General features: G+C 45.0%; 1 protein-coding gene across 5 annotated transcripts in view; it reads right to left on the bottom strand.

Annotated features, from left to right (window-relative positions):
* Positions 1-1,642: 1,642 nt before the first annotated feature.
* Positions 1,643-20,338, bottom strand: part of CD247 (CD247 molecule) — a 54,380-nt gene continuing 35,684 nt past the window's right edge. For 3 of the 5 annotated variants that reach the window (XM_040055730.1, XM_040055733.2, XM_040055732.2), the window contains 7 exons: positions 8,924-9,030; positions 7,732-7,785; positions 6,401-6,484; positions 5,721-5,756; positions 5,004-5,060; positions 3,818-3,859; positions 1,643-3,124 (listed from right to left, as the gene is read on the bottom strand). In XM_040055730.1, coding sequence (XP_039911664.1) covers positions 3,059-3,124; positions 3,818-3,859; positions 5,004-5,060; positions 5,721-5,756; positions 6,401-6,484; positions 7,732-7,785; positions 8,924-9,030 — 446 coding nt within the window. In that variant the 3' untranslated portion in view covers positions 1,643-3,058. Of the gene's footprint in view, positions 3,125-3,817; positions 3,860-5,003; positions 5,061-5,720; positions 5,757-6,400; positions 6,485-7,731; positions 7,786-8,923; positions 9,031-11,521; positions 11,638-20,338 lie in introns of those variants that run through there. The other 2 variants (XM_040055735.1, XM_040055731.2) reach the window with 2 other exon arrangements.

Here is a 20,338-nt window from a genome sequence, read left to right as displayed (position 1 = left end):
ATGTATGTATTAACATAACGGTTTTCACTGCCTAGGTGTTCATAAATAATAATAAAAGTAAAACCGACTACAAAGGGTTTTTAAACTGTACATAATATTCCGTGAGGAATTTCCACCAGACCGCCAATTTGGATCGCATTTTCACTGATGGCCGCTCCCAACTGGGATTCTTTCTTTCTTTTTAAAGAGACAGCATGGTCTTTTTTTTTTTTTTTTCCCCGCTGACCTGAGGTTCTTTCTCAGTGCAAAAGGGGGTCTTGTTGTTTTAAAGGGGTGGGCCAAAGAGGAAGTAGCTTAAATTTTCGTTTTTAAACAAGTATTTAACGTGTTAGTTTGAAATCTACCCCTTTGTATGAAGAATTGGGAGTGGAAAACCAAGCCCTTTCTTCTAAAGCTGATAATAATTTTCAAAGAAGTGAGGATTTGTGAATGTCTGTAGTGTCTGGGCAGTCCCTTTTTGCTTTTTTTTCAAAATAATACAAGTTTTAGGTCCTAATGGTTTCACTGCTCTGTGCAACTGCCTGCTTACACTGGCTGGGAGGTTTTTTTTTTTCTCTTGCCCTTCCTCATACACTGCATTTTTACACTTGAGGTCAGCAGAACACTTGAAATCGAGGGCCATTGTGGAAGTACCCTACCCAAACGCAACCCAAGCTTTTCTTGAGACTGAAATGTGAGAGTCCTGCACATTTCAAAACCTTGCTGATCACACTAAGGGTGAGGAGGAAGGCGAAATGCTGTCTCTTTAAAGATGTCCTTTATTATTATTATTATATTATTATTATTATTTTCCCAGTGGTTGCCTACAGATAGCTGTAGGCATTGAGAGATTGTGTAGATTACAGTAAATCAGAATGAAAAGGTAGATTTTGTGTAGATGCATTTGTCTGCTGTAATTTTTTATATATATTAAACTTACTGTAATTGTACAGTTCATTTCTGTTGTAAACATCATTAAACCATTTTCCAAGTGTTTTAACATGTATGCACTTGTTTGTAGTTTTTAAATGTGTCGGGGGAGGCCGAGTCCCCTTCCCCTGTGCATCAAACCGGGCCAGAAGATTGATCTGTGGTGCCCTTTGTCTTGTCAAACTGTGGGAGAGCCTGGGTTTTATGCACTCTGCTTGAAGGTTTTGTTCTAATTCTGTATTTATCAGCTCCTCTCCTAAAAGCAGAAACAGCTACAGTCGCTTCATGGAGGCAGAGAGGAGACTCAGCTCAACCCCACAGTGAGTGGCCCCAAACCCAGCGTTGGATGCTTTTTCAAATGAAGGTATCCATTGATACATAAAGAGCATAAAGGTGATTTTTTTTTTGCCCCCCAAAGAGCTTCGTTCTTATTGTTTGGTGGTTGGTATTTCATGCTGCCAAAACTTGTGATTTCTACCGCTTGCAGATCTGGTGATTTAAAAAGAGAAAGCTGTTTTCAGCACACTTTGTTCTTGCATCAAGTGCTTTGCAGCATAACTTTACCCTAATTTTCAGCTCAGCTGTCTCAGTTATCACCCAGTTCTCTCAATTTTTCTTGTCACTGCAGTGAACAGTAAAGGATCTAGAAAGTTTTTTTTTTTGCAAGAAACATTCATTACCATGTCTCAGTTTACTTTTTTTTTTCTTTAATTTATTGCAAATATTCCTTAAAAGCTACAAGCTCCTACTTCAGGTACAGTTTTACTGCTAAAGAAGTAAAACTGTCTTTGAACTTGCATAGCACCCATTTCAATGAGTTTTTCTGCTGCTAACCCACCCAGTCCCCAGAAAGAAGACATAACCTCATCTGGGCAGCGCCCAGAGCAGCAGCTCTTGTTCCCACAGCCTTGCCTTAGCTCTCCTTCTTCTCTGAGGACTGCTGAGATGGCCTGGTCAGCTCCTGAGTCGAGGTGAAACATCCCTGATTTTGCTGGGCTGGGTTTGCCCCTGCTGAATTCCTTCGGGCTTCGTTGCGAGGCACACAGGCAAAACTGAGGCTGCGGCGGCAGGAGGTGAGCGTCCCTTTGATACCGGGGTTTGGGGCAGTCCCCAGCAGCCCATCCCAGCTTCTGGGATGGGTATAGGAGATCCTGTTGGAATCCTGTCCTCCTCAGCTTCCCTGGGAGATGGTGCTGCTGGGCTCAGGCTGGTTCAGAGGGCCTGAATGCCTCAGAGGTAAGGAGCTCGTGCCATTCCCACACACGCACGGGACCATGACACACTTTTATTAACTCATCAAAAACACGTGACACCACTGAACTGGGACCTCTTTGGAACGATACCTACACCTTGGAGAGGCAGCCTCATGAGAGACTGGTTTGGAAACTGCATTTGTGTTGGGTTTTGTACAGTGTGTTTTGTCTGCAAGTGATAATAGGGGAAGCCAGCTCCTTGTTTTCTTTGTTTTTCTGCCTTCAGAGAAGTCTCTCACTCGGCTTAACCTGGCTCGTATTTATGGATGAGTGGCAGTGCCATTCCTTGATCTTTTTTGGGATGGTGGTGCTCATTTTCTTCCTACTGGAAAGCTGGCATTCAGCCTTTCTGCTTCACCACTGTAACATCTTGTCACTCTTTATAATTAAAGAAAAAAAAGTTGCCCTCCACTGAAGCAGTTTTTTAAAGGCAAATTTAAAGCAAAAATGGTGAAATAGTCTTAAGATAAATACTACAGGAAGTAAATACAGCCCTATCTTTACAAATTGTTCAAATGCACTAAAGCCATAATTCCATATCATAATACTCTGGAAGATGAGGAAGAGCTGTGGAAATAGCTGTGCTGGTTAGAAGGTGTGGTCTGGTCCCACAACACAAACCTTAGCAAAAAAAACCCCCAAAATCAGCCTAATACCCACTATAATTGGAAACAACTTTACAGATATGTACATTCTAGTAGCAGAAGCAGTTACATGATCCAGGAGGAGAGGGAGAAGGAAAGGGCCAGGTCCAGATTCCATGCACCAGCCCAAGGAGGTCGTTGCAACGCAGAAAACACACGGTGCTCGTGTTGGATGAAAAAGGCTTTTCCCCCTCTCCTCCCCAGAACAGGTGGGCATCTCTCACTCTGGCCCATCCCCTCTGAGGCTCCCACTTAGCGGGGCGGCAAAGGCTGCATTTGGAGAGCGTCATAAGTGTCCTTGGTTGCTGCACTGAGCCCCTGGAAAGGAGAAAACGAGAAAAACAGCTGAGGGATGAGTGTGAGGGCTCACTTCTTCCTGCTGACTGGCAACAACATGATGGCAGGGACTCAGTCAGGAGCATAAGTCTGATTTTTTTTTTCCCCTCCCCGCGGAGGTTTTTACTCCTGAGTGATTCTTTAGTTTTTGTGTGGTGCAAATAGCTCTTACTTACCTGAAGGCAAGGTACATCTTAAATAATTGTTATGAAAAGATGACTACAGCAAATCATCCCAACTGGTTCTGCAGATCCTTGGAGTACATTTCATTTGTGTACTGTTAAGAGCTAACTGATGCTAGAATGAGCATCGATAATTAAATGAACAGACACCAAATCGTGAACTTTGTTTTCTGGACAGATCTGGAAGGAAGTCGGGTGCAGCTCTGGGTAAGGTAAGTTGGCAGTGCGAGCTCAGGTGGTTTTGGGAAGCATCTCCTGACAGCCCTTCCAGTGATGCCCAGTCCTTTCCCTGGCTCAGGTGAGGCAGCTGTGCCCTGTGTTGTGGATCCCAGAGAAGGGATAGCTGAGGCTTCCAAGAGTGAGGAGTTAGTGAGACACCTGGTGCCTGCTTGGGAAACTTCCAGCTGCTTCTCACTTCTGTGTGCGTCCCTGACGGCGCCATTGCACATCCAACCGCTCAGGAGTGCAGGTGAGGGGAGCAGCTGGTGCCTACCTGGTAGAGACCTTCGTTCCCTTTGCCTCGCCGCCTCTGCTGCTTCGGGAAAAGGAAACAAGCACAGATTGATTAATGGGTGCTTTCCTGATTATGCAAAAAGAAAGAAACCCAAGAAGCCCCTGAGTTCCCCCATGCCCTGCAGAGGGTGTACAGGATGTACCAGCTGTGCATGGGCTGGACTCTGCTCTGCACAGGAAAGCACCTGGTAAGTCTGGACCAGCCCAGACACGCTGCAAGGGCTGCTCAGGAGAAAATAGAGAGGATGGGGAATAAAAACAAAACATAATTCCCTGTCATACTGTTAGAATGTTGCCATTTCTTTGATTCACTATACGTATACAGATTCGGCAGCATTTCTGTAGACACTGATTATTTAGTAATAGATTGTATCACAAATGTGTCAAGGAGTAGTGCTTGTTACAGTTAAAATTGCAGCAACCTATTAAATGATTATATATTTGGAATGGGACAAGGTGCTTTGGTGCTCTTGTCCCTCCAGAAACATTCAAAAAACATGGTGCAACTTTATAGCCCCATAGCTCATAGACAGAGCTTGACTCTGGCAGAGGAGCATTAGAATAAAGAAGGGGGAAAGATTAAATGTTGGTGTTGCTTCAGCATTTCTCAACACTAAACTTTGTTTTGAAATGCCCCTTTTTTCATGTGTCAGAAGGAAATGAAAGGTTATATATATATATGACACTTTGACATAAAATAGAACCTGTGTAGGTCAGAGCAATTTTTCATTTTGCCATAAACAAGTGTCCCCAGATGGTTTGTTTTCAACACGAGCCCCCCTCCCCCAGCAGTTTGTGCACAGAGCTAAAACTCTCTCTGTGCTGGAGCTGGAGACGTGCCTGATATGTGCTTTCTCAAACACCTGAGAGCAGAGCTGTGGGAAGGAGGACTTTTTCCCCCATTCCATGTCTGGAATGAGGCACAAGGAGGGGCTGGCACTTGCTCTCCTGATCCTGGAACACCAGCCAGCCTCAGCAGCCCATGGAGGGGAAACCATAAACCTGCAGCTCCAAACTGCTCTGGGGAAACCTGCCCCAAAATCTTCCAGTGCTGCTGGATTCACTCATCTCACACCTCAGCCAGGGCAGCCACCAGGGGTTTTCTACACAAAAGCTGAAATGATTTCTGTTGCCAGGCTTTCACCAGAAAGGAAAATAGGACTCACCTCTCCCTTCATTCCAATCTCACTGTACGCCTCACCCATCTTGTCCTTCTGCAGTGACTGCAGGCAGAGAGGGGAAAGAGTCAGTGTGAGAACAGAAGAGCCCAGCCAGCCCCTGGGTAGCCACATTTAAACCCAGCTGATCTCAGAGTGTCTCGTTCAATAGCAGCGAAGGTCTTGGAAGCAAGCTCATTTCTCAAGAACCGAAGACCCAGGAAGCTCCAAGACCTGGGAATCACCATTCCTGTCCCTGTGCTTTGGGGCCCAGACCACCACATTTAGCCAGAGTCAAATCAACTCTATCAAGAGGTTCCTAAGCAGTCCCTCTTAGAGGCACTGGCATTTGGCCTTTGCAGGAGAGCAGCCACAGGGGCTGGCTGGACTCCATGCACAGGAAATACTGCACAGCAACCTCATGGGATGAAGGTGGGTTAGACATTAGACACTGCATTAGGCATTAGCAGCTATCGTGATCCGAGTCCTTTTCCACATCTCCCCAGTGTCTTTTTCCTGTCACTCAGAAGCGAGCAGAAATTTTCTAGCAAAGACAGAGAATCTGGAGGAAAGAGTTGTGTGGAAGGGAAGACAAGCCTTGAAAGGCAGCTGTTGAGTTCTGAACCAAAGCTGGAACTGGGTGTGGGGGGGGAAATCTCTTATGAAACAGAATCTTTGTTCCCAGCTATCCCTCCCTCTCTGCTCCCTCCAGAGTGCTCTACTCACAGTGTAGACAGTGTCCTGAGGATTCTTTCTCCTCTGCTGTAAAAGAGAAGAAAAAAGTTGCCCGTACAGTACACTGCCAGCATCCTCCACCACCTTGTATGTGCTTATGCATTTGCTCCATGGCATAGCTACAGCTCTATGGACTTTCCCTGCCCCTTCCAGTCCATCCTGCCTCCACCCACAGGGTGCTGTTCAGAGAACTCGTCCTGGGCAAAATTAATTTCATTTTAACATTTGGTAAAACTTAGTTCTTCTCCGCGCACTCCCTACAGCTATCACCTGCTGGTGCAGGAGGTTTTCCCTCCCTTTTCCTTTGAAAGCGACGGGCTCTGCTGCAGAAAGAGTTGTTTTGGCTGCTGCTCTGCTTTGCGGGCTCCTGTTTGATGGCATCAGAGGCAGCGAGCTCTGTGAAACACCCACCGCCGCCGGGCCTCCTCCGCATCCGCCCCGGGCCCGGGTGTCACTTCCCCCCCCCCTCCCGGTGCCGAGCGAGGGGGGCGGGGATCAAAGGGGAGCGGGAGCTCGGCTCCCGTCCCCCCGCGCCGCCCGAGTTACGACACAAATCGCGCCGTCCCCTCCCCGGGAAGGCGCTCGGGTGGCTGCCCGTGCGAGCGGCGCCGTGACACGGCGTGGGAGGCGCCGGATCAAAGGGCGGAGGTGCTCGTGTGCGAGGAGGTTACCTGGTGTCTCCCGCCCAGCTCGGGGTCTGCTCCTCGCTTTCCTCCCAGAACATCGTAATCGTCTCTGTGCGTGCGGGAGAGTTTCTGAAACAGGAGAGCAAAAGCAGAGCAGGGACGCCGTGATAATGAGATAATAGAGCTTAACGCAGAGAAGAAAGGGAACCCGGCTCGGCTCCCGGGGACTGTAACTGAACTAGAAATTACTTTTACTCCCTCTAATGCAACCGACAACGATAATGTCTACATTTAAGCCGTGGAAATGACACCAAACTGCAAACTGTTGCATCAAGAACCTTTCCTAAGTGGAAATGAGTTGAAAACTAGAGAGCATGAGGGGGAGGGATCTGACTTTGATGCTTCCTCTCCCGCTGGAGAGGGAAGATCCACGAGCTTCGTTTTTCTTGCAGAGCTGCTCATCTAAATTTGCATCAAGGAGCTACAGAAATTTTATACCCAACACAATTCTTAGCTGGGAAAGGTTACCTTGGACAAGGGCAAAGAGATTTCAGGTCAGAACAACACAGCTGACAAAAGTGCCACTTGAAAGGTGACAGGCTACACTTCAACTGAAAAGAAATTGCATTAGTGCTCATACATTACAGAGTTAAACAGAACTCATCACAGGATGTGGCTATGGTCAAAAGCGTGAGAAAAAAAAAAAAAAAAAAAAAAAAAGACAACTAGACATAGCAAAAATAGCTATAGAGTTTAATGCTGCCATGATTGAGCCATTGAGTGAGGAGGCTCAGGCAGGATCTTGGCTCTGCCCTCTTTCACTGCCTAAAGATGCTGCCCATGGTCAGGGCCATGATCTGGTACAACAGGGCTTGTGTGAGGCAACAGGAAAGCTTGGGAATGGAGGCGCGGAGGCTACGGTAGCTCAGGCTCCACACACTTGAGAGTGGAAGAGCTGCAGGTGTCCAAAATCAGCTCCACAGCACCCCTGGGCCTTTGCCCAGCCTGCATCAAACAGCAGCAGCAAGAGGGGCAGTGGCTGCACCCACCCCCAGAGCTCTCACAGGCCTGTTTGTTCCATGGGGCAGCACAACAAACAGCCTGGGCTCCTGCCAGCCTAGAGCTCAGTGCACTAAATCAGGAGCCAACAGCCCGAAGACCTCTCCGGCACCTGGCCAGAGGGGTGACACCAGCAGCTGCCCCTGCGAGGTTTTGCCTTTCCTCCTTACAGCTGCCGTGCTGCACACAGGTACAAGCCGGCTCCTCAGCTGGCTCATCCAAAGTTTTTGTGACCAGCAGGCAATTCACTGTCTCTAAGTGCCCCCAAAGGTCGGTCTGGATGGTGGATCAGAAAACAAAGACCAGCAGTTACTCACATTGTACACGTCATCCTGGCCTGGTTGCAGCTGTGGCTCAGAGGCCTGGCTGAGCTGGAAGAGAGACCATTCCATGAGCACAGAGACTGGCTCCCCTCAGTCCTTTCATTCCCTCTCTCCTACCAGTTAGTCTCATCAGGAACAGGGCAACCCACAAGCAGCTCCCTGTGGGGCTACAGGCAATGCAAACCCCTGCTGCAGCGGGATTTTATCCACACACCATTTGATTTCACGTAACACCACCTCACAAACATCTGAGTTTGTTCTCCTCAGATTTTGCCTCTCTGTTCCCTTCCTGTCATAATCTTGTGCCTCCCTGGGACTTTGGTTCTCCAGCTGCCTGCAAAGTTGTTGGGCTTCCTGCAGGGAACCCCTGTACCCCTCAGGAGCAGCACTTGGCTTGCAGGACTCTGGTGCCACCATAGTGAGTTGATGTGAGTGGCAGCTAACAAAGAGGTAAAGTATTATCCCTTCTGTAGCTGCCCTTTGGCTCAGCTGTTCACAATAGTTATGAGCAATGAATTGCTAAGCCAAAATTTCGGGTAAAAGGGGGCAGTTTGGGTCAATGAGAGCAGCTACTTTGTGTTGCAGTCTTTAAAAAAACCCCCTGTCAAACTACATTCTGTATTGATTTACTCTTCTTGAGTTATTATCACATTCAGTTCTTTATTAAAAGTAACCTTCTAGCTCAGTCTATATTTAGGCATAGAATTACACAAGTCTTCTGTGGTTGTTTGGGTTATGTTTGCATCCTCACACTCATAGTATCAAAGATGTCTGAATTGTTGAGACATTTTAAGACATCCTTCACAAGCTTGCCACTTCCCCTGTATTTTCTGTGTATCCCCTCCTCTCTTTCCAATGACAAAGCAGGAGAAAATATATCTACATTACTCTTGATCAGCCCCTTCCCATCTACAAAACCCAGAATCTCTGATGTATCCAGAAGTGTAGCATCAAAACACTCTCATGTACTCCTCCCCCTCCGTTCATGAACCTTTGGAAAGAACAGCTTTAGGTTGCCCAAGCGGACACCAGAAACAGAGGAGGGACAAAAAGTAAAAAGAGAGAAAGAAGGAAAAAAATAGAAAGGTCTCGTTCTAAGAGATGGTTCCCCTCCACTCACACTTTCCAGCCCAGCTCCACTCTTGCCCCACCAAATCCAAGCGTGTGTGTGTTGGGTTGGACTGACCTTCGCCTTCACAAAAAGGGCTGTCATCACCACTGCGTAAATGAAGAGGAGTCCATCCAGCATGTAGCAGAGCCTGGGATCTGTGAGGCCAAGAACTGATGCAGCATCTGCACAAAAACATCAGGTACATCAGCAAACAAAGTCATTTGTGTCACTGGGTGCTTGGCAGCAAAAATGTAGCACTCACTCCACGGAAAAACAATAGCAAGTGTGAGGGCAACACTGCCCCTTTGCAGAGGAGATGGAATTCTGAATAAGAATTATAGGATTAATCTACTCAAAAAGGACCATGGCAGGTGCAGCCTTCTCTCTGAACAGCTTCAGTTAAACCAGACTGTCCAGGACCTCAGCCAGCTGAGAGTATCTCCATGGACAGAAATGTTTGCCAACTCCCCCAGCCAACACAGCACATTTATTTTCTGGGAAAACCCAGCAGCATCTCCTGAAGAGATTCATGACTGGGCCTGGTCAAGGCTTCCTTCATCAAGTGTGTGTGAGAAAATACATTGTTTGGACAAAATTTTAGGGAAGGGCTTCTCAATTCTGCCTTAAATGCAAAGAAAGTTTGACACCATCACATTCAATGCTCCAAGAGTAGGTAGAACCCATCGCCCCTTATGTTTTCCATGTGACTCCATCTTTTCAGCTGCCATTTAAATATTTATACACTGACCACGTCCAGCAGGACACCTTAATATTGTTGGGTTTCAGCAGATAAACCTGATAAAACTGCCCCTGTAGCAATTCAAAAAGATGTAGAAAAATCACAAAGTATAGCTAAAAAAATCAAAGGCTAAGTAACTACAGATGCAATATGCAGCTCCCAGTCCATCCCCCAAGGAAAAGCAGTATTGCACAGTTAAATAAAAAGCAAAACAAACAAACCAACGCCTCAAATTAATCTGAGCTGTGCTTTGTGCAGATCTGGAGAGAGTTCAAAAGAGAAAGACAAAAATTAACAATAACCTGAAAAGCCCTTTGATGAAGATAAACAATCACTGTTCCCACTGACAGCCTCACACGCCCAGAAAAAAATACCACAGAGTAGATTTGTTTGTTTGTCTGAACTGGGAGTTTGCATTAATTTTTTTCCTAAATCATGCATTTAGAAACAAATCCATGGAAATAAATTGAGATCCTAGATGGTTTTCTTTCTTCTCCCTCTCTTTTTCTATCGTTTAAAAAACACGGTGCAAAGCGCTCCCATGAAAAATATCCCTCCCCACATTTCCTCAAAACTATAAAATTTCATATATCCGGAGTAAACAGAGACAGAGAGATTACGTTATTTGCCCAACATTGTATATTAAACCAACAAACAAGCTAAAATTACCTTCCCAGAGCTTTCCTTCTAAACAGTTCACAGGACAATATTTTACACCAGTCTGGAGGCATCTGAGATGCTGCTGAAGGCAGCATTTTTGGGAACTCTTTGAATCCCTTCTTGTACCAAAGCCAGGCACATTCATACAATCACCTCAAGTCCAATATTTCTCCAGCACTAATAAAATCCCCAGACCAGGAGGAGCCGAAGCAGGAGACAAAGAGAACTGCGGAGGAGACGTCAAGGGTGCAGGGGATTCAGCTGTGGCTCTGTGCCAGCCATGGTCAACCTTGGCTGACTCTGCAGAGCCAACCAAGTGCCCACATGGTGCTGATGTGGGGCAGCCTGGCCTCCAGCATCCCAGGTCATGGATTAAAGCTGTTCCACGGGGGAAGGCCTGCTACTCTGGCTGTGATTGTTCCTGGAAAAACAGGTTTGAGACTATGAGGAAGTCCAACATTTAGGAAAAAAACCCAATAAAATGAATAGAATTATTAGGGTGGGAAAGACTTCCCGTATCATCGAGTTCAACCTTCAGCCAAATTCCACCATGCCCACTGAACCATATCATGAAGTGTCACATTCCTTGAACACTTCCAGGGATGGTGACTCCACCATTTCCCTGGGGAGCCTGTTTCAATGCTTAACCACTCTTTCAGTGCAGAAAATTTTCCTTGTATCCAACCTTGAAGCTACTTCCCCTTGTCCCATCTGTTAGTTCATGTTATTTCCTTCCTTAATGCGTTTGACTTCTGTATTCTTAAACAAAACAAAACAAAATGTACAAAGCACTTTCTAAATAATAATCTTTGAAATAGGCTTCTGGATTAGAAAGTGAGAGAGAGAAAAAGACCAAAAGTACAAAGCCCATTGAAAGAAAGGTCAAAGAGATAGGAAGCACCATGAACAAGTGGCAGCTAAAACAGTTGCCATCCATTCAGGTGAACAGGATTTTTAGAAACCGGTTTAGGTTTTTAAACCACCAGAGGAAGGGTGATTCAAAACCTCTGCAAAACAGAAGGCCAGTCCCTGAGGCACCCCCAAAACGCACTTTCTGTCCCTCATCAGCCACGGGCCGGGGGCTGAGGCCAAGGTCACAAGATGATGATGAGGATGGGAGCTGGGCAGAGCCAAACACGCCTGGCCTGAGGGAGCGGTGACACAGAGCAAAGCACAAACAGCAAATACTTCACTGATGATTCCCACTGCGTTAACCTCACAGGTTACCCGGTGCCTGCGGGGAATTGCACAGCGTCCTTCCAATATGCACACACCAGGACTGAGAGGAGAGCACCGCGCAGGTTTCCAGCCCTCCTCAATCCCAACTGTCTACACCTGGAACTCTGTCAGCAGCTGCGCTTCTGCCCCTGAGAAGTTTTCTCCCAGCACCTCCTCCTTCTAAAGCCTGGACTTTTTCCCTCCCACTTTTTCTCTGCTCCCCCCAGCAATGCAGCCCTGCTCTCCCCTCTGTGCCTGGGCGCTCTCTCCTGCTGCTGCAGGTCCCTGCACTCCCACATCTGGACCCGAGACTGGCATCTCCCTCCTCCGGCTCCACACTCACGCCCCCAAAGCCGCTCTGCCAGCACCGCTGCACAAAACAACCCCGTGGCATTTTAATTTCAGAAGTATGGGTGAAGAAAAAAAAAAAAAAAAGGGCAATTCAGAACTGCTGCGGACAAGAAGAGCGAGCGAGAAAAAACCAGCAGTGAGAGGCCAAGAGCGGCCCCGGAGCCGAGGGAGAGGAAGCCTGGGGGCCAGTGAGGGAGGCTGCGCCCGCCTCGAGAGCCCTGCGTGGTTTCACAGAGCTTCAAGCCCCTGGCTCAGGCCCAGCACCAGCTCCTGCACAGGGCAGCAAGCTGAGCTTCAGCCCTGCCCACTCTGCCTGCCGCTCCAGGCCTGGAGAGACACAGGGGGCCCCAGAACACACATCCAGACGCGGCTCCAAAACGTGACGTGAGGGAGGGATGCTGCACCCCAGAGCTGGCTGGGTCCAACCCACAGGGCTGGCCAGTACCGGTGGGAATCATCTGAACTGAATCACTGGAACACGGCCTGGACCCTTGAAACATGCCAGGACATTTCTTTTTAATAGCATTTTCCTCCTCCAGTGCTTTTAGCGCGCAGCTGGATCGGGTTAGACCACAATTCCTGATAATAGTTTGAGAAATACAGACTATAAAACTGAATTACTTGTAAATCGAGATCAAATCTGTCCACCATAAAATTTTTTCTTTCCCATGGCTCTTATTAAGTGATTCATTTAAGGGTTTTACTTTTAGGGGTTACCAAAATTCAGTAACACAGCTGTAAATGAAGCGCTTTATCTTCCTGGAAACCAAATTTCTCAGTGAAGCCCATGAAAACCAATCCCAGCACAAGAGATTTATTGATGCAACAGTGGTTACATACCAAGGTGTTTAAAGGCAGATCCTGTAGGGCCTTCTCCCAACAGCCCAGAGCTGCCACAGGGGCAAAGCAGGCAGTTTTTCTCAGACACCACCATCTTCCAGCAGCAGTGATCCCTGCGACTCTGGATTGTTGCATTTACCTCACTCCTACCCTATATCATCCAAGAGCCTCCTGCTGGGCTCGGGGCAGAACGAGGAGAGAGAAGGATAACCTGCATGGTGCTTTTCACCTCCAGCATCATGCAGAGTACTCATGGTCTGCAGCTGAAAGGACAGCCCAGATTAAATGCCTACAAGTTGGCCAGCTAAAATTATTACAGATAATCCCCTTCATAAAGAATGTATCTATCATGGGGTTTGTTTATATATTTCTCTGGGTTTTACTCATAGATATAAACAACGAACAAACCTGTGACCCTCCAGGGCTGAAGAAGCAGAGGCTGAATCCTCCTTCACCGCAGAAGGCAGGGGCTCAATTAATTTGTCGTCAATATTCCATCACTTATTTGTGAAACACTGCATGGCCCAAAGCAAAGCTCTGCCCTTGTAGTTCAGCATTAGAGATGTTGCTGTCAGAGGAAACTGCTGATATGATCAGGACTCAGGTTACAAGACCAGATGTTGGGCAGCCCAAATAATTTCATTTAAAAAGGAAAGTATTTTAGGCCATTAACTTCCACTTTTTAATACCAATGAATGCTAGCCCTGAGGAAAGTCAAGGTAAAGGTGCTTTAGGATTCTTGTGAGCCCTTCCTTGTCCTTTTGGGGTCCCTTTCAGGAAGGCACTAACACAAAGTTCAAATAATTCAAGTGTCCCTCTGATTTACCTGGAAGAAATAGAGTCAAAAGAAAGAAATTATTACAATGCCACAAAGGGTTAAACACTGGTGCTCCTGCCCATGGCAGGGGTTTGCAACTAGATGATCTTTAAGGTCCTTTCCAACCCAAACTATTCTATGATATTCTAGTACATCATGGAATAAAGACTCCAATAAAAAAGTCCAGAGTACTGTAACAGGAGGAAAGACAAGTAGATCTCCAAGAGCCGTTTCATATGTGGGAAGAGGAAACGTGCAGAAAACAATAAATGATCTACCTTTTCAGTCTGAAGGTAAAGAAGATTAACTTTGAACATCTAATTAAATAAGGCAGCCTTTCACCCTCCAAATCCTTCCAGAGCCTGGTCAGAAACAGAAAGGAGGGGTGTGCCTTGCTCATCTCTGGAAGGGGACTCCTTGCTTCATCAAAACAGCCAGTCATTCTCAGAAAAAGCAACTGCTTTCACTTCTCAGTTGAGCAAGGACTTGGTGCAAAGGGCTTTCCTGAAGCAAGCCTGATGTTGCCTCCTAGAGACAGCAAACCACTCACAGGGCAACTACAGACATGGATAATCTGCCAAGCTGGGTTGACAGATGGAAGCCGTGCAGCTCTTTCAGCTCTAGTAGGGGGTTCAGATTAGGCACAGGTGCTTTTACTTTTACTAGACCCACCGTCATTAGGAACCGCAGGAGTTTAATCCAGTTAATGCAAAAGGTGTTCCCTGCTGTAAATTTTCCAGTGTCTAATTCAATCTGGTGCGAAGCGTACAAAGAGGAAAGAATTATCATTCGAATGCTTCTAGGTCACTTAGCCTTTCCCTTGCCCTACCGACTCTGTCCCACAGCAGTAACTCACCCCAGACTGATTTACTGTCAGGTGGCCTTTTCATGTTCAGCTCCTACAACCCCGAGCACATGATGGAGGACTACATAAAACATCTGAGCCTCCTTGTCTCCCCGGGAATCCCAAAGAGACTTCATGCTGCGGGGCTGAAGGAAGAGACACCAGGCACAAGATGCTGCTGATCACAATCAGATGTGTTTCTCTGTTCAGTCAGCGCTTCACGAGAGTGGCAGACATTTCCCTAAGTACTTCAAATTAGCATTTTTAAGTTAGACTTCACAGCTAGCTCACAGTTTCCAGTAATCAAATCTACTGATAACATGAAGAGCAATCCCCAACCAAGAGATCCATGAGGCATTCCCACTCCCTTTTACCCTAGTTTCAAACTTCCAAAAGTCATTGAGCTAAAGGGGGCTTTCCCTACTGGTGGGAAATGGTGGGAATTGAATACAGAGATGCACAGGTCCAGCAAGAACCTCACCAGGGCTCAGGTCTCAGCCTGAACTTGATTGCAACTCCCCTGACTTGCTGCAAGCAGAGCAGTAAAAAATCCCTCACAAGAACACAAGATAAGGGAGGAGGTGCTGGAGGGAGAATTGCAGCCATGAGGCTATGAGAAGTTTTATTGTTAAATATTATATATTTTTTTTTATGCTTGTGAGTGCTTTGCTTGTTAAATAAACAGTTTTTCCACTTTTCTCCAATGAAACCTTTTCCTAGACCAGTTAGGAGAGGGGCCACTTAAATCTGCTTTCTAGAGGAATCCCTTTGGAGGTTTCTTCCCAAATTTGCCCTAAACCAAGACAAACACAAGGCCATTTACAGAGAACAGCCCATGAGCAATTCCTTCCCCTGCAGCCAGCACGGACCAAAAGATAGGACAATTACAGGAGCCATCCCTGATGTATGGTCACAGCCATGCCGGGACACTCAGCTAATCCTACTGGAATCAAATCAGGGATTTTTTTTTTCCTTTTTCTGGGATCAGTTTCCACCTAAACTCACTGCCAGCACCAGATCTAACCAGTGACAAAAGAGCCAGAGTCAGGAAGGACACCAAACTCCCACTAATGAAAGCCATCCACTTCTTTAGGTTGAGTTCATAGCAACACTTTTCAAAACCCAGGTAGCTGTCATTCAACATTTTCAACACATTTCTCATACAATATTTTTCAGCAGGTGAATGACTGAATCCTAGGGAAGGTTGATACACGAGGTAGAAAAGCCACGGTGGGAAGGCTGCAAGATTTACTTCAGCAGGACAACCGGGAGCAGACTCTCGAAAGGTCTGCAAAGCCTCCAGATGTTTTCATTGCGACACCCACCTGCAACGAGGCTTCTGAGGGTGAAGAAATTCCTGGGTGAAGTTTGGTGTCAAGGAGGGAAATAGTTAAATCACCTGCAGATGCAGTGGCTGGGGTTCTGGGGCAGGAAGGAGGCTACACCGGCCCCAAACCCAGCGGCTGAGGCTCCAAACCCTGCAGTAGCTGCAGCGAGGGAGAGGTTTCAGGGCAGCCCCTGCTGCTGACCCACTTAGTGCAGAGACGTGTGTGTCATGTTCTGCCTCTGCTTGAGGTGCACGGGCAAAAAACCCCCAAACTCTCCTGTGCAACAGCAAGTTATGTACAGAGAAAGGGTGATTAAGGACTTGGGTTAATATTAATTCCCTGCGTATTTTTCTTGCAGCATTGCTCAACAAAGCTTAGCAATAATAATATTAAGAGCACTGGGGAATATTCCACTCTGAAAAGATCACATGAAGCGTTTCATAGGCCTCACAAAAAAAGGAGCCAATGGATTAGCTCTCACAAAATGGAAATCTCACAACAAACTTTGCCTGGGTCCTTGATGGACTCCTTCAGCAAAGGGGCTCAGAACAAACTGTAATTCCTTGGACCCTCACATACTCCATTGAGAAAAAAAAAAGGAATTGCTTCTTCCACCTCTGAAATGCCCTTCCTCTGATTTGGGAGCATTCACAGTTCCATAGCATGTAGCAACTCTGCAGCTAAAATTTTATGGCAGGGCAAAGCACTGCTGAAGAGAAAGGGCTTTGTCACGGGTCTGCAAACGGGGCAGGGATTTATTTATCCCTGTTAACACCTCACTGCTGAGGCCCCGCTCCTCTGCCAGGTGACAAAACTGGGGCTGGCACATCTCCACTGCTGCATTTTGTTAGGAGCCACCTGAGAGTCTACACCCAAGTTTAGAAAACCTTATCTCAGATGGCATTACAGGATAAGGGGGGGAAAAAAAAAAGGGCTGTATTGTGAAACACACCTTCTCACACATAGGTAGGAAATGGCAAGAATGAAGAGCTTATATATAAATTTTGACTGAATCGAAGACTGTTAGAAAGTAATACATTCCCGTGTGGGGTGGGAGAAATAGGAGAAAAGAATTTCCTTATCACTAATGACTTTATGTAACACTTTTATTTCACCACCTATAAGATGAAAGTAATACATTAATTGTCAAAAATACTGAAGTGCTCTCAAAAGCTCAAGTACTGGAAGCTGGTACCTTTTTGATTGTAGGGAAAAAACTCCAAAAACCCAAGGAAAAGGACCCCAATCACAAAGAAAACTTCCTGTTGATTTACACCATGAGTTCAAACCATTCTATGGCAGTATTTGCAACTGAGATGAAGTATTACGATTTACCCACTGCATGCAACTAATATTAAAATTTGTCAAGTTAATTCCAGTAATTACTTGGGATCACACTGAAAATCTGGAAAGGTGAGCTATTGTGAGTAATTTAAATTAATTTCATCCACAGCATTAAATTTACCCAATTGATTTTTCTTTAAGATTTTTTGTTAAAATTTTCCAGAAATTTAGCAAAGAGAAATCCTATTCTGTTGCTTATGACTAGATTGAGTTTAGTTTAGTTTTGTTTTCCTGGAGGAATGGCACAGCTGTTTCAGAGGATTTAGATCCCTTGTATTTATTCTTTCCATCTCAATACAGACAAGCAGCTCTCAGCCACTTACTAGATATATTTTACAGAACAATTCTGTTCATACCTTCAGGTTTCTGAAGCAGCCACTTGAGATAGGATATTATGTTGTCTCTGATTTTTCTCACTCCAACTAATTTTGTAAGTGTAGAATCATGCACTTGTTCTGCCGCTGCACTCATCTAATTGCTTGTCAGCCTCATGAAACATGTTCCTTTTAAGATCTTTAATGCTGCTTCTAAAATGGATGAAAATTTTGAAATTATGTTTACTTTAAACAGCCCCTCTCTCCCACAAAAGCCAGATTGGGAAGCCTCTGGGATGTGGAGAGAGATAAAAAGGCTGTGTGGAAACTGTACTTGTTTGCTTTCTGTGTGCAGCCGAGATGGATTTAGAATGCAAAGGAAATTTATATGAGCTCCATTTTTCATAGCACTGGGAGCTTAGGTCAGCTTTATTGAAAGCACAGTTTGGGAAAGTGCAGTCACAGAACTGCTGGATGGGGTGAAAAATCGCCAAGTGATCAAATGCCCACAGAAAATAAATTTTCTCCTAAAAGGATCCTTAGTGTTTAATTTACTTTTTGTACTCTCTAAGAAAAATCTTTCTTCTACCTCTATCCATCACAAGTTTTTCTTGCCATGGAACCCTTTATTGTGTACTGTACTACCTGAAATACGTAACAAAAAACTGGGTGGCCAGACAATGCATGGGCCTGCGCAGGACAAAACACTCTCCTCCCTTAATACTAATGCTTTCCTGAGATTAGTTGTGATTAGTGCATAGCTCATTCACCTCTGGACTTGGTGTGTATTCCTAATAGGACAGAGGGGAAGAGGGAAGGTACCAGGGACCTACTTTGAGGCGCTTTGCAGCGGCCTCATCTGTGCCGCCGGGAGTTTCTGGCATGTGCAAGCCTGGAATTAATTCCATTAAGCAAAGTGTTATCCCACAGAATTAGCCACTAGGTGCGCATTAATTATATCAATCTATCCCTTGAAATCCATCTGGAGAAGCTGCCCCATTTTACAGACAAAAAAAGTGAAGCTGTCAGAGCCGACAGCACTCACGAGGACCGTGCTGGGGTTTATCGCCTCCAAATGGAAGAAGAAACGCAAGTGAAGGTAAACAAACTCCTGGTTTTCTTCCCAGTCAATAGCAGATTCCAAAATGGGTGAATTCATTCCCCACACTGTTGGTTTCAAACTAGCAAAGGCCATTTAATTCAATGAGAACAGGTTTAGCCACAGAGCAGACACACACATCTTCAGAGATGCACAAGAAACAGCGAGCGCGTCAATAATTAAAAGATAATTGCAAATCTTTTTTCTAACATGATATTCATTACACAATAAATGTTTACTCAATCTAACAAATTTAAGTTTGGAGAGTATGACCCTACACCTTTTTTTTTCTGGAAAATAAACCTTTTCATTACTCTTTAAATTCGCTGTATTCTACCCTGCTTTTGGAGTAACCTAACAGTTTGTTCTTCTGCAATTAATTTTCACATGCCAACACATTAGAAGCCAGCAAAAAGAAACCAAACCAAACCAAACCAACAAAAAAACCACACACAAAAAAAACAAACAAAAAACCCCCCCACCCAACCAATCAAAAAAACAATCCACCAACTTTGCCTCTGAATCCTTTAATTTAAAAAGTATTATTTTCATAGAAATATATCCCAAAGTTGTATTTCCATTTTATCAACAAAAATTATCAGTGGTTTACTCTAAGTCCATTGCAAGAGCTACATTGGAATGATTTACTACAAGGCAAAAGAGCAGGAAGGACTGGATGGTTCTGCTCATTACACAGCACCAAATATATGTATTTAACTCTCCAATTGCATTTCCACTGAAGAAGAGCACAGCACATGCCCAAAATACAAAGGTCTAAGGAGAAAGTCTATGCACATGAAACAAAGGAAGTCTGGCTTTGTAACCTGCTCTACCTGATACTGTTTAGGATATAAAACTGGTTCACCAAAACACGATGGAAAAATAAAATCACTATGTATTTCTCAGGTCAGTTGATTTTTTGCTTGGACAGGACAAAAAAAGTAATTTCCTAACAGGTTCCATGCACCTGAAATTTATTGAACGCAACGGCATCCACTGTCACATGGTGGGTTTTTATCTAAATTAAATTACTTAGAGATGTAGGTGCAGCTGTAGAGCAAACATTATCTTAATTAATTAATTTCATTTCATAAAGATACATTTAATTTCATACGCTGGACAAAACCAGTGAAATATAAAGAGTGAAATCATAAGCAAATCTGCATAGACCTTGGACAATTTTATTTTACCAAACTAGTGCCACAAGCCCCCGGAAGCCAAATTTCCCTGCTAGTAATACCCATCCTCCTCCAGTGTTCCACTGTTACATACCTCATTAGTTTATGGTCGGAAAAAAGTCCCTAAAAGAGGAGAAGTCTGACCAGCTGGGACAGAGAAAATCCGTTCAGTTATTTTAATACCATGCTAACAACTGGTGATCCAAACACTACGGTTTTCAGACGCAGTTTACAACAATAAAAGCAATTTCTTCTCTTTTCCCTGTCACATTTCTAACTCCCTCATAATGGTGGCAGCATAAAAAGCGAAAAAGTACTTGTCAAATCCTATGCAAAATTATGATGTTCTCTTTAGAAGCAGCAATTGAGTGACAGTTTTATGGTGCTATTTATAATCTAGGTAAAGCTAAATAAAATATAACACTGAACATACTGCTTCACTTAAAGTTCTCAGCTGACTATGACACAAATACCCTCTTGCTGGGCTGTTCAGAGATTAGTACTTCTGCAGTTTTTAAGAGATGAAATTCTGCAGCTGATTATGCTACCTGCAGAATAACCCAACATCAGACATTGGGCATAGTTAGAAATTGTGCACAACCAATTTGTAATTCAAGACACAACTGCACAATTAAGTTTTTTCAAAAATTATATTTCAAAATTAGTCGTACTTTCAGTTTTTTGGGAAGTGTCAGGAGGTAATGTTTTCAAAACAAAATAAAACAAACTCTGCCATTTGAATTTCTTTTAGCAAATTA

Source organism: Hirundo rustica, chromosome 2 (genome assembly GCF_015227805.2).
Source record: "Hirundo rustica isolate bHirRus1 chromosome 2, bHirRus1.pri.v3, whole genome shotgun sequence".
Taxonomy (NCBI): domain Eukaryota; kingdom Metazoa; phylum Chordata; class Aves; order Passeriformes; family Hirundinidae; genus Hirundo; species Hirundo rustica.
The sequence above is the reverse complement of the archived record's forward strand: the minus strand, read 5'-3'. Positions and strand labels throughout refer to the sequence as shown.